General features: G+C 38.7%; 1 protein-coding gene across 1 annotated transcript in view; it reads right to left on the reverse strand.

Annotated features, from left to right (window-relative positions):
* The window catches only part of LOC141582797 (lanC-like protein 3), a 100,123-nt gene that overhangs the window by 59,561 nt on the left and 20,195 nt on the right, over positions 1–20,367 (reverse strand). The window contains exon 2 of the mRNA XM_074391833.1: positions 6,843–6,966. Within this exon, the coding sequence (XP_074247934.1) occupies positions 6,847–6,966 (120 nt within the window). The 3' untranslated portion in view covers positions 6,843–6,846. The remainder of the gene's footprint in view (positions 1–6,842; positions 6,967–20,367) is intronic.

Below are 20,367 nucleotides of genomic sequence, written 5' to 3' on the forward strand. Positions count from 1 at the left end.
ACATTCTTTCCTAATCATCCCCACTTGTCCAGTTCTCCCGTTACACTGAGATATCCTAACAAAATTGTCTGCCTCCTAAACTATTCCTGGGCTACAGCCATACCTCATTGCCACCCTCCTCCCCAAAACCGTACCTCCCTCAATAGCTCCCCTTATGTCCCCCTACCTTAACCCTAGGGTGTGGGACACCACCTCCCCATCCCTTGCTAGAAGTCACTCACTCTCCAGCTGAAAAAGGACTGGACCATTCTCCTACCCCTTGCACTCCTCTGGATTCAAGCCACACCCCAAGAACCCACCAGGTACAACCCATTCAAACTCCTAGATGGCCGTACCTTTGTGCCTGGACCCAACCTTCTTACACCAGCTTACTTGGAGACTATCTCCCAGTCCTCCAACAGGTCAGACATAAAATCCACCAGGCTGCTATTTTCTCTTACCCACTCCAGATACCCAGCCATATAAGAACACCCTAGTCATATGGTCAGTTCTAATAAAAAGCTTAATCCCTCAGTCTCTACAACCTCGGTGGACCAGCCCCTTTCTGGATGTCTACAGCACCCCAACCACTGTCTGCTTGCAAAATCCCCCCCAGTGGGTACACCACTCCAGGATAAAGCTGTGTCCACTAGACGAGCAACCTGACTCTCCTACCCCATCTTGGAAGTCACAAGTACTCTCCCCAGCTTCTCTGAAACTTATCCAAATTCCTGAAGAAACCTGAACGCCCTGCTCCTGTCTATCTTGCCACTTCACCCTCTTCCTCCATTCTGTTTCCCAAGACATTTCCTGGTTCCACCCTCGGGGTGCAACCCTTAACTCTCTTGTAGATTAAATAAATAACCTTCTTTTCCAAGATACCCTGTGTAACTTCTCCCCAGTTGAAGTACAACTGTTTACTTTCCTACTCATTCTTTGTCTGCCTATTCCTTCTGTTCCCTTGGCTGCTGCACATAATTGCACCTCCCCTTCCTATTATTCCCAACTACCTCTACAAAGCCCTTAACTTAACCATTCTTTGCTAAACCAATCCAATCCAACCCTATAAAAAGGTTGCTGGCTTTACATCTCTCAGTCAGCTACAACTTACACTGCCACTCCAGTCCCTGCAAAAACTTGGGTTCTTACTCACCTAACCTATCACTCTTGCTATGAAGGAAAAAGCCCCTTCCAACTTTTAAATATGCAGTCACTAGCCAAATTCTCCATCAATGGCATGACCAAAGATACCCTGACAGGACATGCAGTACAGCTTCTGCACCCCTACATTTCCAACCTCACTCCATACACAGGTAATAACAAACCCATATATTTATGTAACCATACATACTGTTTTTTCAGGCCCCTTTGTGCTTCCAAAGCAATCTATCCTCAGGCCTACCTCCTGGCTACCTACTACGCCATCAGTGCAACTTTGCCTTATAACTCCAAGCCCCAACTGACTATCAAAACTTTCTAGTCATCCAAACTGCTTCATTTAGTCAACCTGCCCGCTTTACAGAACCCCCAAAAGTCAGCACCACCTCTTTGCTTAACAATCAATCAGGGTTTTGCCTTGGCAGATAGACACCTTGCATGAATATTCACCCCTGGACCCACTGTAACACAGCTCCCACAACTAATGAATGCCTTCTTATACCCACTTTTAATCTCTCATCTGAATGGCTCCTAGTAAGTATAAAAAGGTACCTTCTCCAGTGGGAAAACAAAACAAATGGAGCCATTCACGTTACCGCAACAACCACTTTCCAGCCACTCGCCAGAGCCATCTTAGCAGGAACGCTAGGCGTATGGAAACATGAAAATAATAAACTCACACAGCTCTTCAATATATACAACCAGTTCTGCTTACCCAGCCAAGGAATATTTTTCTTGTGTGAGACCTCAACTAACCTCTGCTTCCCCACTAACTGAACCAGCGCCTACACCCTAGTCTTTCTAAGCCTCAAAATAGGCATTGCCCCAGGAAACCAAAGTTTACCTTTCAACTTGTTCCCTCAGCTTCCATAAGTTCTTAGGCAGAGATTTTTGAAATTCCACAAGGCAAACATTTTTTTTCTCTCAAAAGTTGGTAAACATATTTAAATTTGGAGCAGAGAAAACAAACAGGATAACTGCAGAATGAGAAGGAAACTACTGAGATTATAAAATACAGATCCAACGAAGTTTTTCTTCTAAACCAGAACTAATAAATGTCATGGATAATTTATTGACCCAATATCAGAGAATATCCTTTAAATGTCCTGATGGACTTCTCAGTCCTTTGGAGATGTAAATCTGATCCTGTCTTTGAAACAGTAACATCTAGGTTATTAACTAAACAACCTTCCAGTTGAGCTCACATCTGAAACAAGTTAAAATACTTTAAAATGCTTAAACTGCCTGCCTTGGATTCCTTACAGCCTTGACAAAATAGCACCTCACCCTGTGGTCTAGTAGCTAAGATTCTGTGCTTTTAGGACTGGGGAACAGGTTCCAGTCTCTTTCTGGAAACCAACCTCATTCATTTTAAGTTATTTACATGATTCTTGACCTTTTGGGGTACCTATTTGTTACTGATCCTTTACCCTTCCATGGACATCCTTTGATTTCCTGTCTCTGTTAACGCTTTCATATAGGGCTTTTTGGCCTTCATGTGAAGGTGCTCAGCTGAGAACATGAGATCCTCTAAAATATGGCTGGACAGAAATGTGGGTTTGACTCCATTTGTAGCTAGGAAAACTTTTCTTTCTTTGAGCTGTGTTTGGTGTTGTTCTTGATCTTGTGAGGACTGCTTTGCCTCTTATATGTTAAGCGCGCATCTGATTGAAGAGGCAACCCAAACAAGCTTTGTATGAACAACAAGGCTGTTTATCCGGGTGTGAGTGGGCTGAGTTTGAAAAGGGAGTCAGCGTGGAAGTGGGGGGCAGTTAAGTTACATGCAAAGCACTGTCAAATAAGAAATAATGTTTAACTTTCTTCCGCCTATATTTTAATGAATGTTATTAATGTATGTTCCAAAATTGCATGGGAATTCTAAAATTCTAATATGTCTGAGTATATGCTATCTATCATAATTATGGTTAAGTTATTGTAGACCACAGAAATAACCATATTTCCTTGTCAATTGTGTCTTTAACTGTGACTATTTAAAGCCATTTCCATAGTTGATTGCTTTATTCTGATGCAGTTTCTGAACACTTCACAAGCATGCAACATCCAAGAATATGATGTATTTAAGGAGGTTCAGGAAAGGATGGAAAGGACCCTGAGAAGCACTCCTCAGTACAGGTTTCTAATAACTTTAGAATCATATCATTTGAACTAAGAGTTCCTGGAACTTTAATGAAGATACCTAGTATATAAAACTGCTCACCAAAGCATAACAAAAATTAATACCAAGAAAATTTTTTGCATATTTTCATGCTAAATCAGTCAGTACTAAAGATGTTTAGATACGCAATTTGAATGAACTCCATGGTCTAAGTAAAATTACCTGTGATAGCCCATCAATTATCAGTGCTACGCGCCAAAATTAGAGAAACAACTGGTATTGAAGCAGACATAAGTCTATTGTTAAGCATAGGCTCATGGAAAACCAGGATGGCTGTCTTGTCCTTCCTGTGTCCTTTAAGCTATTGTTATTAAAAGTTCTAAATCCAAATATTGGTGTGGTGACTTCTAAGTTGCTAAAATAGTTTATGACCAATGTTTGGTTTGTCAAACCCATATTCTTGGGAACATAAATAAAAACCTCAGGTACATTCTACTATTTGATGGGCTATTTAAATACTTCTAAAGGGATTTCATCCAATTGTCATTTTCAATGCATGTTTTCTGGTTATACAAAACTTTGCCATGCAAAGAAGCTGATGTTATAACAGTAGCTTATTATTCCAAAGTGTATTTTCACCAAGAAAGTTTTTAATGGTTCACTGACTGAGATCAACCTCCTCACAATATAGAACCCAAAGATTAGACATTCTAAGAACATCATCGAAAGACTATCCTTGCCATCCACACTGCAGCAAAACTTCTGAACCTTGAACCTTGGGTTCATAATCTCACAACTTAGAGGCATCCTTCCTCACTCTTGGAGCTATACACACATTGGAAAACTTAAGATAAAGCTAACCAGGGAAGCTTCTCCTCAGAAGAAAGTGGCATCCTTGATGTGGACACCTTTGTCCCAACATCACAGATCAAAACTTCTCTACTGTCATCTTTGAATAGTTTTTCACTTGCTTATGCCTCTATGAATGATAGAAATGAAAGGGGATCTACTGTGTGCACTTATGGGGCATTCTTTCATTTGTGAAAAAATTTGCAGCCAGCCTTATACATGGATAACCTTGTGCCTTGATAGATGGAAGATGAAGGCCTAATGTAGTTGAGAAATTTTAATGGTACATACATTGTCTCACAGTCAATCAGAAACAGAACACTGGTTCACTCCTCTTAACCTACATCATAGGCTAAAAAGAACACTGCCAGGAGGTCTTCACTCTTCTGAAGGGCATTGTTTGTTAAGTCCTTATTTCCATGGTTTAGAGTAAATGAGGTAATAACTAGAAATTTATTCCCCATGATATGCTTTATAGTAGATTCTACTGTAGAGGCTATGGTTACACAACAGACTTTAAATTCTCTTGTGAAAGTTATGCTAAATAATAGCGTTACTCTGGATTACTAACTGGCTAAACAGATGTATCTATGCAGCTGCTGGCAATTCTTCTTGCCCCTGAAGAAATACATCACATCCAGTATTACAGAGATTAAGTTAAAGGGTATTAATAAAGAGACTGCTTAAAGTAAGTAGACTCTTCATCTAGCTCCTTCTTTGGTCTATTTGATTTCAGTTGGTTTGGTTTATAGGGAACCTGGCTAAGGAGCAGACTCCAACTCTTGGTATTATCATCCTGACACTCTTAATAGTAGTCTCGCTAGTACACTGTATTCCCTCAAAAATTTTAATACTTCCCTGCAGCCATCTCTAGAACGTCAAATGGTCTCTATTCAACTGGAATGACAAGAGCTGAAAGAAATATGTGACCCTAAAGGCACTATAATCCATGAATGACATGCTGAGACCAGAAATCCAAAATGATGGCAACTGAGAGTGGTGCTAAGGCCCTAAGGTTTGGTCACACTGTCCCCATGCGAGAATCTGACCAAAAGGGGTGAGCTTTAAAACAAATTATGGGAGGCCATTGTTTGCTCTAACAGACCAGACCAAACAAAAATGGAGTCACTTATGCTAAATGTGACATAATCAAACTAAGACTTTAAGGAAACACACAGATTTTAGAACAGGCCACGTTTTCTTTCTCCCCTCTCCCCTGTAAAAAGGACATTGTAGCATAAGGTGGTACTCTCTATTCTAACCCTTACAAAAAAAAATAATAATAACCTTACGACCTTGTTTCCACCTTACAAAACCCACTGTTCTGCTATATCCCAGTGGGTTTCAAAACCAAGTAAGTACATTTACAATGGTAATAGTAACATCAATGACTAAAGATTTGATAATTCTCTCAAAATTAAGCAGATGACCAAAAGAGGGGAATTGTTAAATCAAGTTTAGCCTAAAGCTACCTCCTTATGTATTCTAAGTTCAGCCTAAAAGTTTACCTGTACGTCATGAACCATAACCTAAATGGAATTATAGACTGCAGCTTGCTCTTGTGCTAATCACTGAGTTTTGGCCAATGAATGGTGGCTAATTGCTTAAACCATGTTCAAATAAGGCAAATGCTGAGGTGTGACCAACCCCGCTGTTTCTCTACCTCACTTCCATTTTCACTTCCGTTTTCTATATGGCCTTTCCTTTCTCTGTCCATAGATCTTCTTCTACATGTGGCTGCACTGGAGTCTCGAGCCTTCTCTGGCATGGGAGGCTGCCTGATTTGCAAATCATTCTTTGCTCAATTAAATTCTTAAATTTAATTCAGCTGAAGTTTTTAACAGTATATATGGTCAAGTAATTTTCTACAAGGCCACTGAGAAGAACAAGGTGGAAAGAGCAGTCTTTCCAATAAGTGGTGCTGGGAAAACTGGATATCCACACACAGAACAATGAAACTGGTCTCTTACCTTATACCACACACAAAAATCAACTCAGAGCCAGTTGTGTTAAAACACACACATACATGCATGTTCAACCCCACTCACAGAAAATTGCGTGAAGCCCTATTAGAGTAAGATACAAGATGTATTTGTCTTTTGGCACGTGTGATATCACTTCCATAGCATCTAGTGTTATTTTTGTGCTGCCCAGGACTGGATCTTTACACAATAGCTATCTCAAGTAATGTAATTTTCAGCTATGGAGCAGTTCTATAGAATTTTCACCACTGCCTTGTGCTTTCCTATCCATACTCTCTTTAAATAGCATGTAGTCTAAAGTAAAGAATGGTGAAGAATATTCTCTCAAGTGGGAAGGGAAGCCCAAATATGTCTTTTCCTTTGTATGAGAAGTAAAACCTTTTAAAATACCATCAGCGTCTATTAACTTCCTTCTTACTTTGTCTATCATTAAGCAAAGCAATGATGTTATCTACAACCTTCTAGAACAAAACATTGTGTGAATCACATCCTTCCCCCAGGCCAAGGTGATAAATCCTAGCTCAGCAGAGTCCTATGGAAACAGGGCTCTCAAAGACAGTCCAGCATACAGGAAAGCGAACCTAGCTCTCCAACCCACAGAATGATAATTAGTTAAAAGCAACTTTCACCAGAATTCCTAACAAGGGTAATTTTTAATTGCTAGCAGTGTACATAATTCAGGGATGCAGATTTCAAATATACATCAAAAAGGTACACAAATCTGTGTAAACTTTTCTTTTAATTCCCAATATACTTACTTTTTTAATTGTTATTTTCAAAAGCTTGTCTCGCTTCTTTGAATATGCAGACTTCCTCTTTGTATTTGCCACCAATGTTGGGTAGCATTTTAATACTGAATTGGCTTTTTTCCTGTGAAGAAAACTAAAAAGATATATAATTATAAGCAAAAAAAAATTTTTTTGAGGCAGTCTCTCAGTCACCCAGGCTGCAGTGCAGTGGTGATTACGTCTCACTGCAATCTTGACCTCCCAGGCTCAGGTAATCCTCCCACCTCAGCCTCCTGAGGAGCTGGGACCACAGGTGTGTACCACCAAAACAGCTGGCTAATTTTTATTTTTATTTTTATTTTTTGTAGAGACTGGGTTTTGCCATGTTGCTCAGACGGTTTTGAGCTCCTAGGCTCAAGCAATCTGCCCATCTCAGCCTCCCAAAGTGCTGAGATTACAGGTGTGAGCCACCATGCCTGGCTGAGAGTAATTTATTAAAAAATCCCGCATGACAATATACCAGATGAAAACTGCTATGTACTCTCTAGAAAACAGCCAGCATCATAAACCTCTTTCTTAGAGTCAGAAATGGAGTAACACTTAACTCCAAAGCACTGCATCTGCTATCTTCCTCATCATGTGAGTACCTCCTTTCAGTAGCAGTTGCACTGAGCAGGCACAGTGACATAATTAACTGTATTATATTCAGACATTAGCACATTCCTGAAACCAAGGGTGTTTGTGATAGCAATATTTATACTCTTTAGTATAAGTAGATACCCCAAGGCATTCTGCTGTTGGAAAGAAGCAACCAAATCAAAACCCAGCCTCTAGACAATGTCTTTGTCCTGCTACCTAAAAATAAAACTTCAACAGGCCTATATAATATAAACGCAGAGAACCATTACTTGTATGAAAAGATAGGTGGCAAAACAACATTGAGGAGTTAAGATACATTTGGCCAAACCCATTCCGAAAAAGAAATAATACTTTTTTTTTTTTTTTTTTTTTTTTTTGAGATGGAGTTTCGCTCTTGTTACCCAGGCTGGAGTGCAATGGCGCGATCTCGGCTCACCGCAACCTCCGCCTCCTGGGTTCAAGCAAATTCTCCTGCCTCAGCCTCCTGAGTAGCTGGGATTACAGGCAAGCGCCACCATGCCCAGCTACTGTTTTGTGTTTTTAGTAGAGACGGGGTTTCACCATGTTGACCAGGATGGTCTCGATCTCTCGACCTCGTGATCCACCTGCCTCGGCCTTCCAAAGTGCTGGGATTACAGGCTTGAGCCACCGCGCCCAGCTATAATAATTTTTTTAAATAAAATTTAATTATGTATAATGTGACATTTTAACACATGCAACCCTATTCCACTGCCCCTCAGAAAAAGAAAATTCTTCTCAGTGATATATGAAAATAGAGCCACATAGATAATCAAAATGTATACCCATGATACCCTGTGCAGTAAACAAGGCAGTAGCTATATATGTGCTCATGGAGAATTATTTTTACTTTTCTATAAAAGTAAACATAAAATGTACTTCAATTACACGTATCTAAAAAGAAATCTTTTTTGTTTTTATACATAAATAAAATGCCACCGGAATTAAATTCCTGTTAATATAAAAAGGCTTACAACATTTCTTAATCTTACCAATTTCTAACTTATGAAGTCACATTAGTGCAAGATTTAAAAATTTTTTTATTTTCCAAAGGACTTTTTAAAGTATTCATTTTCCAGAGAACATTTTGCAATAAATGAAAAACAGAAGTGCTTTTTTGTAGAAAAAAATGTCTACTCAATGAATTTAAATTTTACTTAATTATAAATATATTTCACATAATAGGAAACAGATTCTTCACCTAGTATTTTTTTTTTAATATCCAAATTGGAATCAGCTAGATGACACAAAATAACAACAACAGTAGGCCCACACTGAATGTTTCCTTCCTTCCACACTTCATAAGCATAGCCATCCATAAACAGACTTCAAGCATGGCTGAGTAAAGAGGTCACTGACTTATCTTTGCATAAAGCAATGATAAACTAAATAAAATTGTCAAAGAAAAACATTTAAGTATTCTGGAAAAAGGCATACAACAAATTCAAAGTGTTTATTCAAGAAATACAGTGAATTTGTGGCATTATTAGCCTAAACTCCTGCCATGCTGCCTCCCTATCCCTAACTCTGTGCTGTAGCACTTACACTGTAGTATAGCAGCAGACTTTGAGCCTAGATGATAGAGAGGGCCGATTTTAAAGTAAAATCTATGCTTAGGGGTGTTGCTGAAAACAGTAACTGTTTTAGTGGCAAACAATTGAGAAAGATCAACATCACAGCTAAATTGGGGTTGCAATATAGGTTGGGGTGAGCTACAGATAAGAAAATCAGCTGTAAATTTAACAGAGAGATCCAGCAATAAGACAGCCATAGTGAACCTTTAGAAGCTCCCATATATCTCAACTGTTAGGAAAGGATATATTCACTCAGGAAAATCCAGCAATTGCCCTAGCTAGCAACTTGTCCCTGGCTGTATGCTAAGCCTTGCATATTCAAAAAGTAAAAGCCAAGGCAGATTTGTCAACTTGCTGAACTTTGAATGTGACTATATTTGGAGATAGGGCCTTTATGGAAGTAATTAATGTTAGATGTCATCATAAGGATGGGATACACATTCAATAGGACTAGTATTCTTAGAGAGCATATGCATTCGCTCTTTTGCTTTCTCTCTACTATGTGAAGACAGAACAATTATCTGGAGATACTGGAGAGAAGCCAATATCCTAAGCCAAGAGAAGAGGCCTTAGTATGACTCTTACCTTTCCAGCACCTTGATCTTGGACTTCTGAGCCTCCCTAATGGTGAGAAATAAATTTCTGTTAAGTCACCCAGTCTATGGCACTTTGATAATGTACCTCAAACTGACTAAGACAGGGTATTTAAGGACAAAATCTGACAAACTGAAGGCTGACCATGCTGTACTGCCAGGAAAGCTCTAGGTATCAAGATTTAAAGATTAAAAAAAAAAAAGAATAACACTTTAAAAAAATAAGTAGAGACAATAGTAGCTACATACTACAAGAGAGACAGACTCTATAGAATGAATATGGGCAAAATCTGTAGCTGCTGCAATACAATATCAAAAATGTCCACTTCTAAAAAACAATTCTAAGACAAGCAAAGAAGCAAGAAACTGACTTGTACACAGAAAATAAAGCAATAAATGAAAACTATCCTGGAAGAAGCTGAAAAATTAGAAGGCAAAGATGTCAAACCAACTTTTATAAATATATTCAAAACTAAGGAACCATATTTAAAGATGTACCCCAAAACCTAAAATGCAATTTAAAAAAAGATGAAATAAAAAGTACTAAGACAAGCAGTTGTCAAATAGAAAACAAAGATACAGAAAATACAAACATTCTGGAGTACAAAAGTATAATAACTGAAATGGAAAAATATCACTAGAGAGGCTTAGAAGCAGATTTGAACTAGCAAAGAAAGAATATATAAAGTTGAAGGTAATTCACTAGAGAAAACTGAATGGAGACTCACAGACCAGTGGAATAACTCAAGCACACCAATCAATATATGAATAATTGGAGTCCTAGAATAAGAGGAGAAAGAAGAAAAGATTTTGAAGAAACAATGTGTGAAAATCTCCCAAATTCAATGAAAAACAATCTCATCTAACCTGATCAACCAAATACCATTTTTAAAAAATACAGAGATATGGCTGGGCATGATGACTCATCCCTATAATCCCAGCACTTTGGGAGGCCAAGGTGGACAGATCACCTGAGGTCAGAAGTTTGAAACCAGCCTGGTCAACATGGCAAAACGCTGTCTTTACTAAAAATATAAAAATTAGCTTGGCGTAGTGGTAGGTGCCTATAATCCCAGATACTTGGGAGGCTGAGGCATGAGAATCGCTTGAATCCAGGAAGCAGAGGTTGCAATGAGCTGAGATCATGCCACTGCACTCCAGCCTGGGCAACAGAAGGAGACTGTTTCAAACATACACACGCTCACACACACACACACACACACACACACACACACACACAGATCTATCCCTAGACATGCCATAATTTTTTGAAAGAGACAAAAAGAAAAATGATTGAATACATAGAAGGAAACCACATTGAGAATATAAACCAATGTCTCATTAGAAACAATATCATCAGAAACAATGGAGGCCAGAAAGCAGTTGAGATATTTGAAGTGCTGAAAGGGAGGAAAAGATTATCAACCAAGAATACTATATAAGCAAAACTATCATTTAAAAGTGAAGACAAAATAATGAAATTCCCCAATAAAGGAAGGCTATTAGAAATCACTGCTAACAATATTGCCTTGTAAAAAAAGAAAATCTAAGATTCTTCTATCTGAAAGAAAACAAGAGCACAGAGTAACTAGAATACACAAAGAGCTAAAGACCACAGGGAAATATAAAATGCTGCATACTTTCTTCTGTTTTCTTAACTGTCACAAGCTAGGCATAATTCCCATTTTATAATGTACAAGTAGTAGAATTTTACCATCTTTCGGCTGTCAAAAGGCAGATTGTGAGTGAAAATATGACAATATTAATGACCAACCAAGTATCCTGTCCATCAAATACTTAATCCTAAGTGGCTCTGCTGTCAGATCCATAAAAGTAAAAACATATTTAAGAAGGAGCATGTAAAGAGCTAGTTTTAAAATGTAGGTTGTCCTTTCTTGAGATTTTTATATTTCAGCCTCAAAGGGAATTATTTGGTTTCATAAAATTAAAAACGTCATCTGTATTCCTTCCTTCCACAAACATGTATTGAGCATATTCCGTCTGCCAGGAAGGTGCCTATCATTCTGCTCTGTAGTAGTAAAAAGGCAGTGGCAACTGAGAGCTTGGAGTTACCTCCATTAAAGGCTTCCTAGGAAAAATGTAAGATGAAAACAAAAGTATACTGTATGTGCAGTGAACAATACACACAAAAGGACAGCCAGCCACAGATGCTAGGGAAAAGAATCAAGAAAAATTTTTAAATGGCTTGTGAGAAAAATAGTAAAAAACTCAGGGAACAAATTTGTTAGAAACTTTTTGATTCATGGTTTATTTCACAACTTGCCATCTAATTTCACTCCATGTACTTAAACATCCATGCTTGTCTCCAGCATCACACTACCAGTCCTTTTATCATGTTCCATTTAGGACTTCATACCTGTACCTGAATGCCTCCCACATGATTTTAAGCTACTTTGGTGAGTCTAGGTTGCAATTCAGTCCTGAATCCCTAAGATTGGTTTAGAAGCTCTGCCTACTCCCACGAAAGTTATCTCAACAAACAAACAATTGCTATTCAGTCAACATTTATATGTATAATTAAGTAATAGTGAATTTTGTTTAACCCTAATAGTACCACCAACCAAAGACAGCAGAAAGTTCACAACTTTGGAGAAGAATTTGAGTTCTGGACTAGGCTCACTATCTTATCAGTTGGGGGCCATAAGTTCCACAGGAAAAACGGGTTGTGTCTGTTGTTAGATTCCCTACTGGTTTTTGCCTGTCAAAAGTATCCTGTTTGAGAAAAAAATGTTATCATTATCCTACTTCTCATCCATATAACCTTTGGAAAGCTACTAAACCTCTCTGCAATATTTTCTATTTTCTATTCTGAAAATGAATGTGGTGATAATATCCAACTTGAAGAGATATTTCAAGAATTAAATAGGTTAGTTTATGTAAAAAAGCACTTTGCAACTTAATGGTCTATATAATTAGTTTCTCTTGATTGCAATGATTTGGAAGCATTTTAGGAGAGTGGAGAATCTTAGAGCCACTGCCATGAAAAATTGTTACTCTTGCTCTGCTTTAGATAAATGGTTCAACCAGTCTTTATCGTATTCTAATCATCTACCTTTTCAGTTTTAATTATCTTAGCTGGGCCCTATACCCATGCTCCTTCTCCCTGGGTAGAAGCTTAATATAGTTCCAATCCTCATTTTTAACTCAGTACTTTACTAGGGAATGCACAACTGTGTAAATTAAACCATATGAAGATTTGAATCAACACAGAGCTATTGAACTCTTCATTCTACTAATAAAACATCATCATTAAATCTTAATTTAGTATGACTTATAGGGATGTAAGGGATATATCAAGCATATTTTTATGGGGAAATGTTTGTTGACAAAATTTATCTGTAAATGACCACATCATTTTTGTTATTAGATGATATTACATAAATGTTCTCCAATAATGCTGTTTAATCATTGAGCAGGAAGAGGGTAAATGTGAAGAACAAAACAAAATGTGGATAAATAACAGCAAAAAGGACAGGTAAAGTCAGTCAAGGAGACCTCATTTATTTTCTTGATGTTTATATTTCTCAAATAAATACATGTGCATTATTTTAAAAGTCAAGAATGCTTCCAAATAATAGCAGGCTCCTACCCGCACCTATTCTCACTCATATATCAGCTCCTTAGAGGCAAAATTTAAAACACTTTATCTGTGTATTTCTCTAGCAACTTATCTCCATATTTTAAAAATGACATCTTTATACAACTATTTTTTTTCTTTTTCTTTTCTTTTTTTTTTCCCCCCCAACAGAGTCTCATCCTGTCACCAGGCTGGAGTGCAGTGGTGTGATCTTGGCTCACTGTAAGCTCCGCCTCCCAGGTTCAAGTGATTCTCCTGCCTCAGCCTCCTGAGTAGCTGGGACTACAAGTGTATGTCACCTCACCCAGCTGATTTTTGTATTTTTAGTTGAAAGGGGTTTCACCATGTTATCCAGAATGATCTTGATCTCTTGACCTCATAATCTGCCCTCCTCAGCCTCCCAAAGTGCTGGGATTACAGGTGTGAGCCATCACGCCGAGCCTATACAACTATTTATTTGTTCCTTTAGGCATTATCTATTAATCTGCTAACATGAAAGATGAAACTTTAGCTTTTATTTATCTCCCCATACATACTTCTCCTTTCTTACCTACCCAAAATAATAATATCACATTATTTGGCTAAATCAATATCCATTGAGCAATATAATGTGCAATTAGTACAACTTTTGCCTCCTTTTTCTCCCCTTGGTATTAATAGCCAGTAGAGATCCTAGACTGTCCTTTTGCCACCACTTGGGAAGATCCCTGTGTCTCCACTGGTATTGATGACTCAGGTATCATGATCCCATATTTTCCAATGTTTTGGTTCATTCTGTCTTTCTGACAAACTACAAAAAGGGTATCTTTTTGGAGATGTTTTCTACTTTCACTCCTGATTGATAATTTTGGCTGCTATACAATTCTAGTTGAGAAAGTATTTTCTCTATGAATTTTGGAGACCTTGCTTCATTGTCTTTTAAATTTCCAACTTCCTATGAAAAGTCCAATGCTAATCCCTGTATGGAACCAGGTTTTTTTTTTTTTCTTTTTGCAAGTTTTTAGAGTTACTTCTTTATTGTTTTTCCATCAAATATGCTGGTGGGTCTTCTAAACTGGCAACTCATGTATTTCACTTTTAAAAAATATTCTTGGGATTTTCTGGCAAGATGGCAGAATAGGAACTGCTCCAGTGCACAGTTCCCAGTGATAGCAACACAGAAGGCAAGTCACCTCTGCATTTCCAACTGAGGTACCTGGTTCATCTCACTGGGACTGGTTAGACAGTGGGTGCAGCCCAAGGAGGGTATTGCCTCACCCTAGAAGCTCAAATGGCTGGAGAACTCCCCCTCCTAGCCCAGGGAAGCCATTAGGGATGTTTCCCAGCAACCTTGTGCTCTGGTTCAGATACCGTGCTTTTCCCATGGTCTTCACAATCTGCAGACCAGGAGATTCCCTCCAGTGCCTATAACACTGGCACCCTGGGTTTCCAGCACAAAACTGGGGGGCCATTTGGGAAGACACCGGGCTAGCTGCAGCATTTTTTTTATACCCTAGTGGCACCTGGAATGCCAGTAAGACAGAACTGCTCATTCCCCTGTAAAAGGGGGCTGAAGCCAGGGAGCCAAGTGATCTGGCTCAGCATGTCCCACTCCCATGAAGACCAGCATTCTAAGATACACTGGATTGAAATTTTCCCAGTCAGCACAGCAGTCTGAGCTTGAACTGGGGCATTTGAGCTTGGTTGGGAGAGGGGGGTCTGCCATTGCTGAGGCTCAAGTAGGCAGTTTTAACCTCATCTGTGTAAACAAAGTCACCAGGAAGTATACACAGCAACTGGGCAGAGCCCATGGCTGCTTAGCAAGGCCACTGCAGGCAGACTGTGTCACTAGGCTCCCTGCTCACTGAGCAGGACATCTCTGAAAAAAGGCAGCAGCCCATCAGGGACCTATAAATAAAGCCCCCACCTTCCTGTGATGGAGCAACCTGGGAAAAGGGACGGTTGTGGGTACAGCTTCAGCAGACTTAAATGTCCCTGCCTAGCAGTACTGAAGGGAGCAACAGATATCCCAGCACAACACTTGAGCTCTGATAAGGAACAGAGTGCCTCCTCAAGTGGCTCCCTGACCCTTGTGTATTCTGACTGAGAGACACCTCCCAGCAGGGGCTGACAGACACCTCATACAGGAGACCTCTGGCTGACACCTGATAGGTACCCTTCTGGGATGAAGCTACCAGAGGAATAAACAGGCAGCAATCTTTGCTGTTCTGCAGGCCCCACTGGTGATTCCCAGGCAAGCAGCAAACTCTAACAGACCTGCAGCAGACAGACCTGACTGTTAGAAGGAATACTAACAAACAGAAAGAAATACTTTCAACATCAAAAGAAAGGACGTCCACTCACAGATCCCATCTAAAGGTCACCAACTTCAAAGAGCAAAGGTAGACAAATCCACGAAGATGGGAAAAAACTAGTGCAAAAAGGCTGAAAACTCCAAAAACCAGAATCCCTCTTCTCCTCCAAGGGATCACAACTCCTCACTCTCAAGGGAACAAAACTGGATAAAGAATGAGTTTCATGAATTGACAGAACAGGCTTCAGAAGCGGGTAATAACAAACTTTTCCAAGCTAAGTTCTAACCCAATGCAAGGAACCTAAGAACCTTGAAAAAAGGTTAGATGAAATGCTAACTACAATCACCAGAATAGAGAAGAACAAAAACAACTTGATGGAGCTGAAAACACAGCACAAGAACTTTGTGAAGCATACACAAGTTTCAAGAGCTAAATCAATTAAGTGGAAGAAAGGATATCGGAGACTGAAGATCAACACAATGAAATAAAGCGAGAAGACATGATTAGAGAAAAAAAGAAATGAACAAAGCCTCCAAGGTATATAGGATTATGTGAAAAGACAAAATCTATGTGTGATCGGTACACCTGAAAGTGACAGGGAGAATGAAACCAAGTTGGAAAACACTCCTCAGGATACTATCCAGGAGAACTTCCTCAACCTAGCAAGGCAGGCCAACATTCAAATGCAGGAAATACAGAGAACACCACAAATATACTCCTCGAGAAGAGCAACCCCAAGACACATAATCATCAGATTTACCATGGTTGAAATGAAAAAACAACAACAACAAAAAATGCTAAGGGCAGCCAGACAGAAAAGCCGGGTTACCCACAAAGGGAAACCCATCAGACTCAGAGTGGATCTCTTGGCAGAAACCCTACAAACCAGAAGAGAGTGGGTGCCAATATTTAACATTCTTAAACAAAAGAATTTTCAACCAAGAATTTCATATCCAGCCAAACTAAGCTTCATAAGTGAAGGAGAAATAAAATCCTTTATGGACAAGCAAATGCTGAGATATTTTGTCACCATCAGGCCTGCCTTATAAGAGCTCCTGAAGGAAGCACTAAACATGGAAAACAACAACCAGTACCAGCCACTGCAAAAACATACCAAATTGTAAAGACCACTGGCACCATGAAGAAACTGCATCAACTAACAGGCAAAACAACCAGCTAGCAACAAAATAGCAGATCAAATTCATACATAACAACATTAACCTTAAATATAAATGGGCTACATGCCCCAATTAAAAGACACAGACTGACAAATTGGCTGAAGAGTCAAGACCCATCAGTGCGCTGTATTCAGGAAACCCATCTGACATACAAAGACACACATAGGCTCAAAATAAAGGATGCAGGAAGATTTACCAAGCAAATGCAAAGAAAAATAAAAGGAGAGGTGGCAATCCTAGTCTCTGATAAAACAGACTTTAAACCAACCAAGATATAAAGAGATAAAGAAGGGCATTACATAATGGTAAAGGAATCTATGCAACAAGAAGAGCTATCTATTCTAAATATATATGCACCCTATACAGCATCAGCCAGATACAAAAAGCAAGTTCTTAATGACCTACAAAGAGACTTAGAATCCCACATAATAATACTGGGAGACCTTAACATTGCATTCTCAATATTAGACAGAACAATGAGACAGAAAATTAACAAGTATATTCAGGATTTGAACTCAAATCTGGACCAAGCTGACCTAACAGACATTTACTGAACTCTCAACCCCAAATTCACAAAATGTACATTCTTCTCAGCACACCACATTTATTCTAATTGGAAGTAAAACACCCCTCAGTAAATGCAAGAGGATGAAAATCATAACAACCAGTCTCTCAGAACACAGTGCAATCAAATTAGAACTCAGGATTAAGAAATTCACTCAAAACCGCACAACTACATGGAAACTGAACAACCTGCTCCTGAATGACTATTGAATAAATAATGAAATGAAGGCAGAAATAAAGATGTTCATTGAAACCAAGGAGAACGACGATACAACATACCAGAATTTCTGGGACACATCTAAAGCAGGGTGTAGAGGGAAACTTACAGCACTAAATGCCCTGAAGAAAAATCAGGAAAGATCTAAAATCAGCACCCTAACATCATGATTAAAAGACCTAGAGGAACAAGATCAAACAAATTCAAAAGCTAACAGAAGACAAGAAATAAGTAAGATCAGAGCAGAACCAAAGGAGATAGAGACATAAAAAAAACCCTTCAAAAAATAAATGAACCCAGGAGCTGGTTTTTTGAAAAGATCAGCAGAATAGACAGACCACTAGCCAGACTAATAAAGAAGAAAAAAGGGAAGAATCAAATAGATGGATTAAAAAATGATAAAGGGGATATCACTACTGATCCCACAGAAATACAAACCACCATCAGAGAATACTATAAATACTTATATGCAAGAAAAAAAAAACAGTAAGTCTAGAAGAAATGGATACATTCCTAGACACTTATGCCCTTCCAAGACTAAACCAGGAAGCCGAATCCCTGCACAGACCAACAACAAGATCTGAAGTTAATGCAGCAATTAATAGTCTATCAACAACAAAAAAGGCCAGGACCAGAGAGGTTCATACCCAAATCCTACCAGAGGTACAAAGAGGAGCTGTTACATTGCTTCTAAAACTTCCAAACAACAGAAAAACAGGGACTCCCTCCTATCTCATTTTATGAGACCAACATCATCCTGATACCAAAATCTGGCAGAGGCACAACTAAAAAAGAAAGTTTCAGGCCAATATCCATGATGAACACTGATGTGGAAATTCTCAATAAAATACTGGCAAACCAAATCCAGCATCACATCAAAAAGCTTATCCATCATGATCAAGTCAGCTTCACCACTGGAATACATAGCTGGTTTAACATATGCAAATCTAGAAATGTAATCTATCACATAAACAGAAGCAAAGACAAAAAACAATGATTCTCTCAATAGACGCAGAAAAGGCCTTTGACAAAATCTGACAGCCCTTTATGCTAAAAATTCTCAATAAACTAGGTACTGATGGAATGTATCTCAAAATATTAAGAGCAATTTACGACAAACCCACAGCCAATATCATACTGAATGGGCAAAAACTAGAAGCATTTCCTTTGAAATCTGGCACAAGATAAGGATGCCCTCTCTCACCACTCCTATTCAACATAGTATTGGAAGTCCTGGCCAGAGCAATCAGATAAGAGAAAGAAATTAAGGGTATTCAAATAGGTAAAGAGGAACTCAAATTGTCTCTATTTGCAGACAACATGATTGTATATTTAGAAGACCCCATCGTCTAAGCCCCAAAACTCCTTAAGCCAATAAGCAACTTCAGCAAAGTCTCAGGATGCATAATCCATGTGCAAAAATCACAAGCATTCCTATACACCAATAACATAAAAACAGAGAGCCAAACCATGAGCAAACTCCCATTCACAATTGCTACAAAGAGAATAAACTACCTAGGAACACAACAAACATGGGATGTGAAGGACCTCTTCAAGGACAACAAACCACTGCTCAAGGAAATAAGAGAGAACACAAGGACACAAACAGATGGGATAACATTCCATGCTCATGGTTAGGAAGAATCAGTATCATGAAAAGGGCTATACTGCCCAAAGTAATTTATAGATTCAATGCTATCCCCATCAAGCTACCACTGACTTTCTTCACAGAATTGGAGAAAGCCACCTCAAATTTCATATGGAACCAAAAAAGAGCCCACATAGCCATGACAATCCTAAAAAACAAAGCTGGAGGCTTCATGCTACCTGACTTCAGACTATACTACAAGGCTACTGTAATCAAAACAGCATGGTCATGGTACCAAATCAGGGACACAGACCAATGGAACAGAACAGAGGCCTCGAAAGTAACACCACACATCTACAATCATCTGATCTTTGACAAACCTGACAAAAACAAGCAATGGAGAAAGGATTCCCTATTTAATAAATGGCATTGGGAAAACTGGCTAGCCATTCGCAGAAAGCTGAAACTGGTTAACTTCCTTACACCTTAGAAAAAAATTAACGTTAAACCGATTAAAGATTTAAACACAAGACCTAACACCATAAAAACCCTAGAAGAAAACCTAGGGAATACCATTTAGGACATAGTCATGGTCAAGGACTTCATGACTAAAACACCAAAAGCAATGGCAACAAAGGCCAAAATAGACATATGGGATCTAATTAAACTAAAGAACTTCTGCACAGCAAAATAAACTATCATTATAGTGAACCAGCAACTAACAGAATGGGAAAATATTTTGCAATCTACCCAGCTGATAAAGGGCTAATAACCAGAATCTACAAAAAACTTAAATTTATAAGAAAAAACAACCCCATCAAAAAGTGGATAAAGGATATGAACAGACACTTCTCAAAAGAAGACATTTATGTAGCCAACAAACATATGAGAAAAAGCTCATCATTACTGTTCATTAGAGAAATGCAAATCAAAATGACACTGAGATATCATCTCATGCCAGTTAGAATGGCAATCATTAAAACATCAGGAGACAACAGATACTGGAGAGAATGTGGAGAAATAGGAACACTTTTACACTGTTGGTGGGAGTATAAATTAGTTCAACCATTGTGGAAGACAGTGTGGCGATTCCTCAAGGATCTAGAAATAGAAACACCATTTGACCCAGACATCTCATTACTGGATATACATCCAAAGGATTATAAATCATTCTATTATAAAAACACACACATATGTATGTTTATTATGGCACTCTTCACAATAGCAAAGACTTGGAACCAACCAAATGCTCATCAATAATACACTGGATAAAGAAAATGTGGCACATATAC

Source organism: Saimiri boliviensis, chromosome X (assembly GCF_048565385.1).
Source record: "Saimiri boliviensis isolate mSaiBol1 chromosome X, mSaiBol1.pri, whole genome shotgun sequence".
Classification (NCBI taxonomy): Eukaryota; Metazoa; Chordata; class Mammalia; order Primates; family Cebidae; genus Saimiri; species Saimiri boliviensis.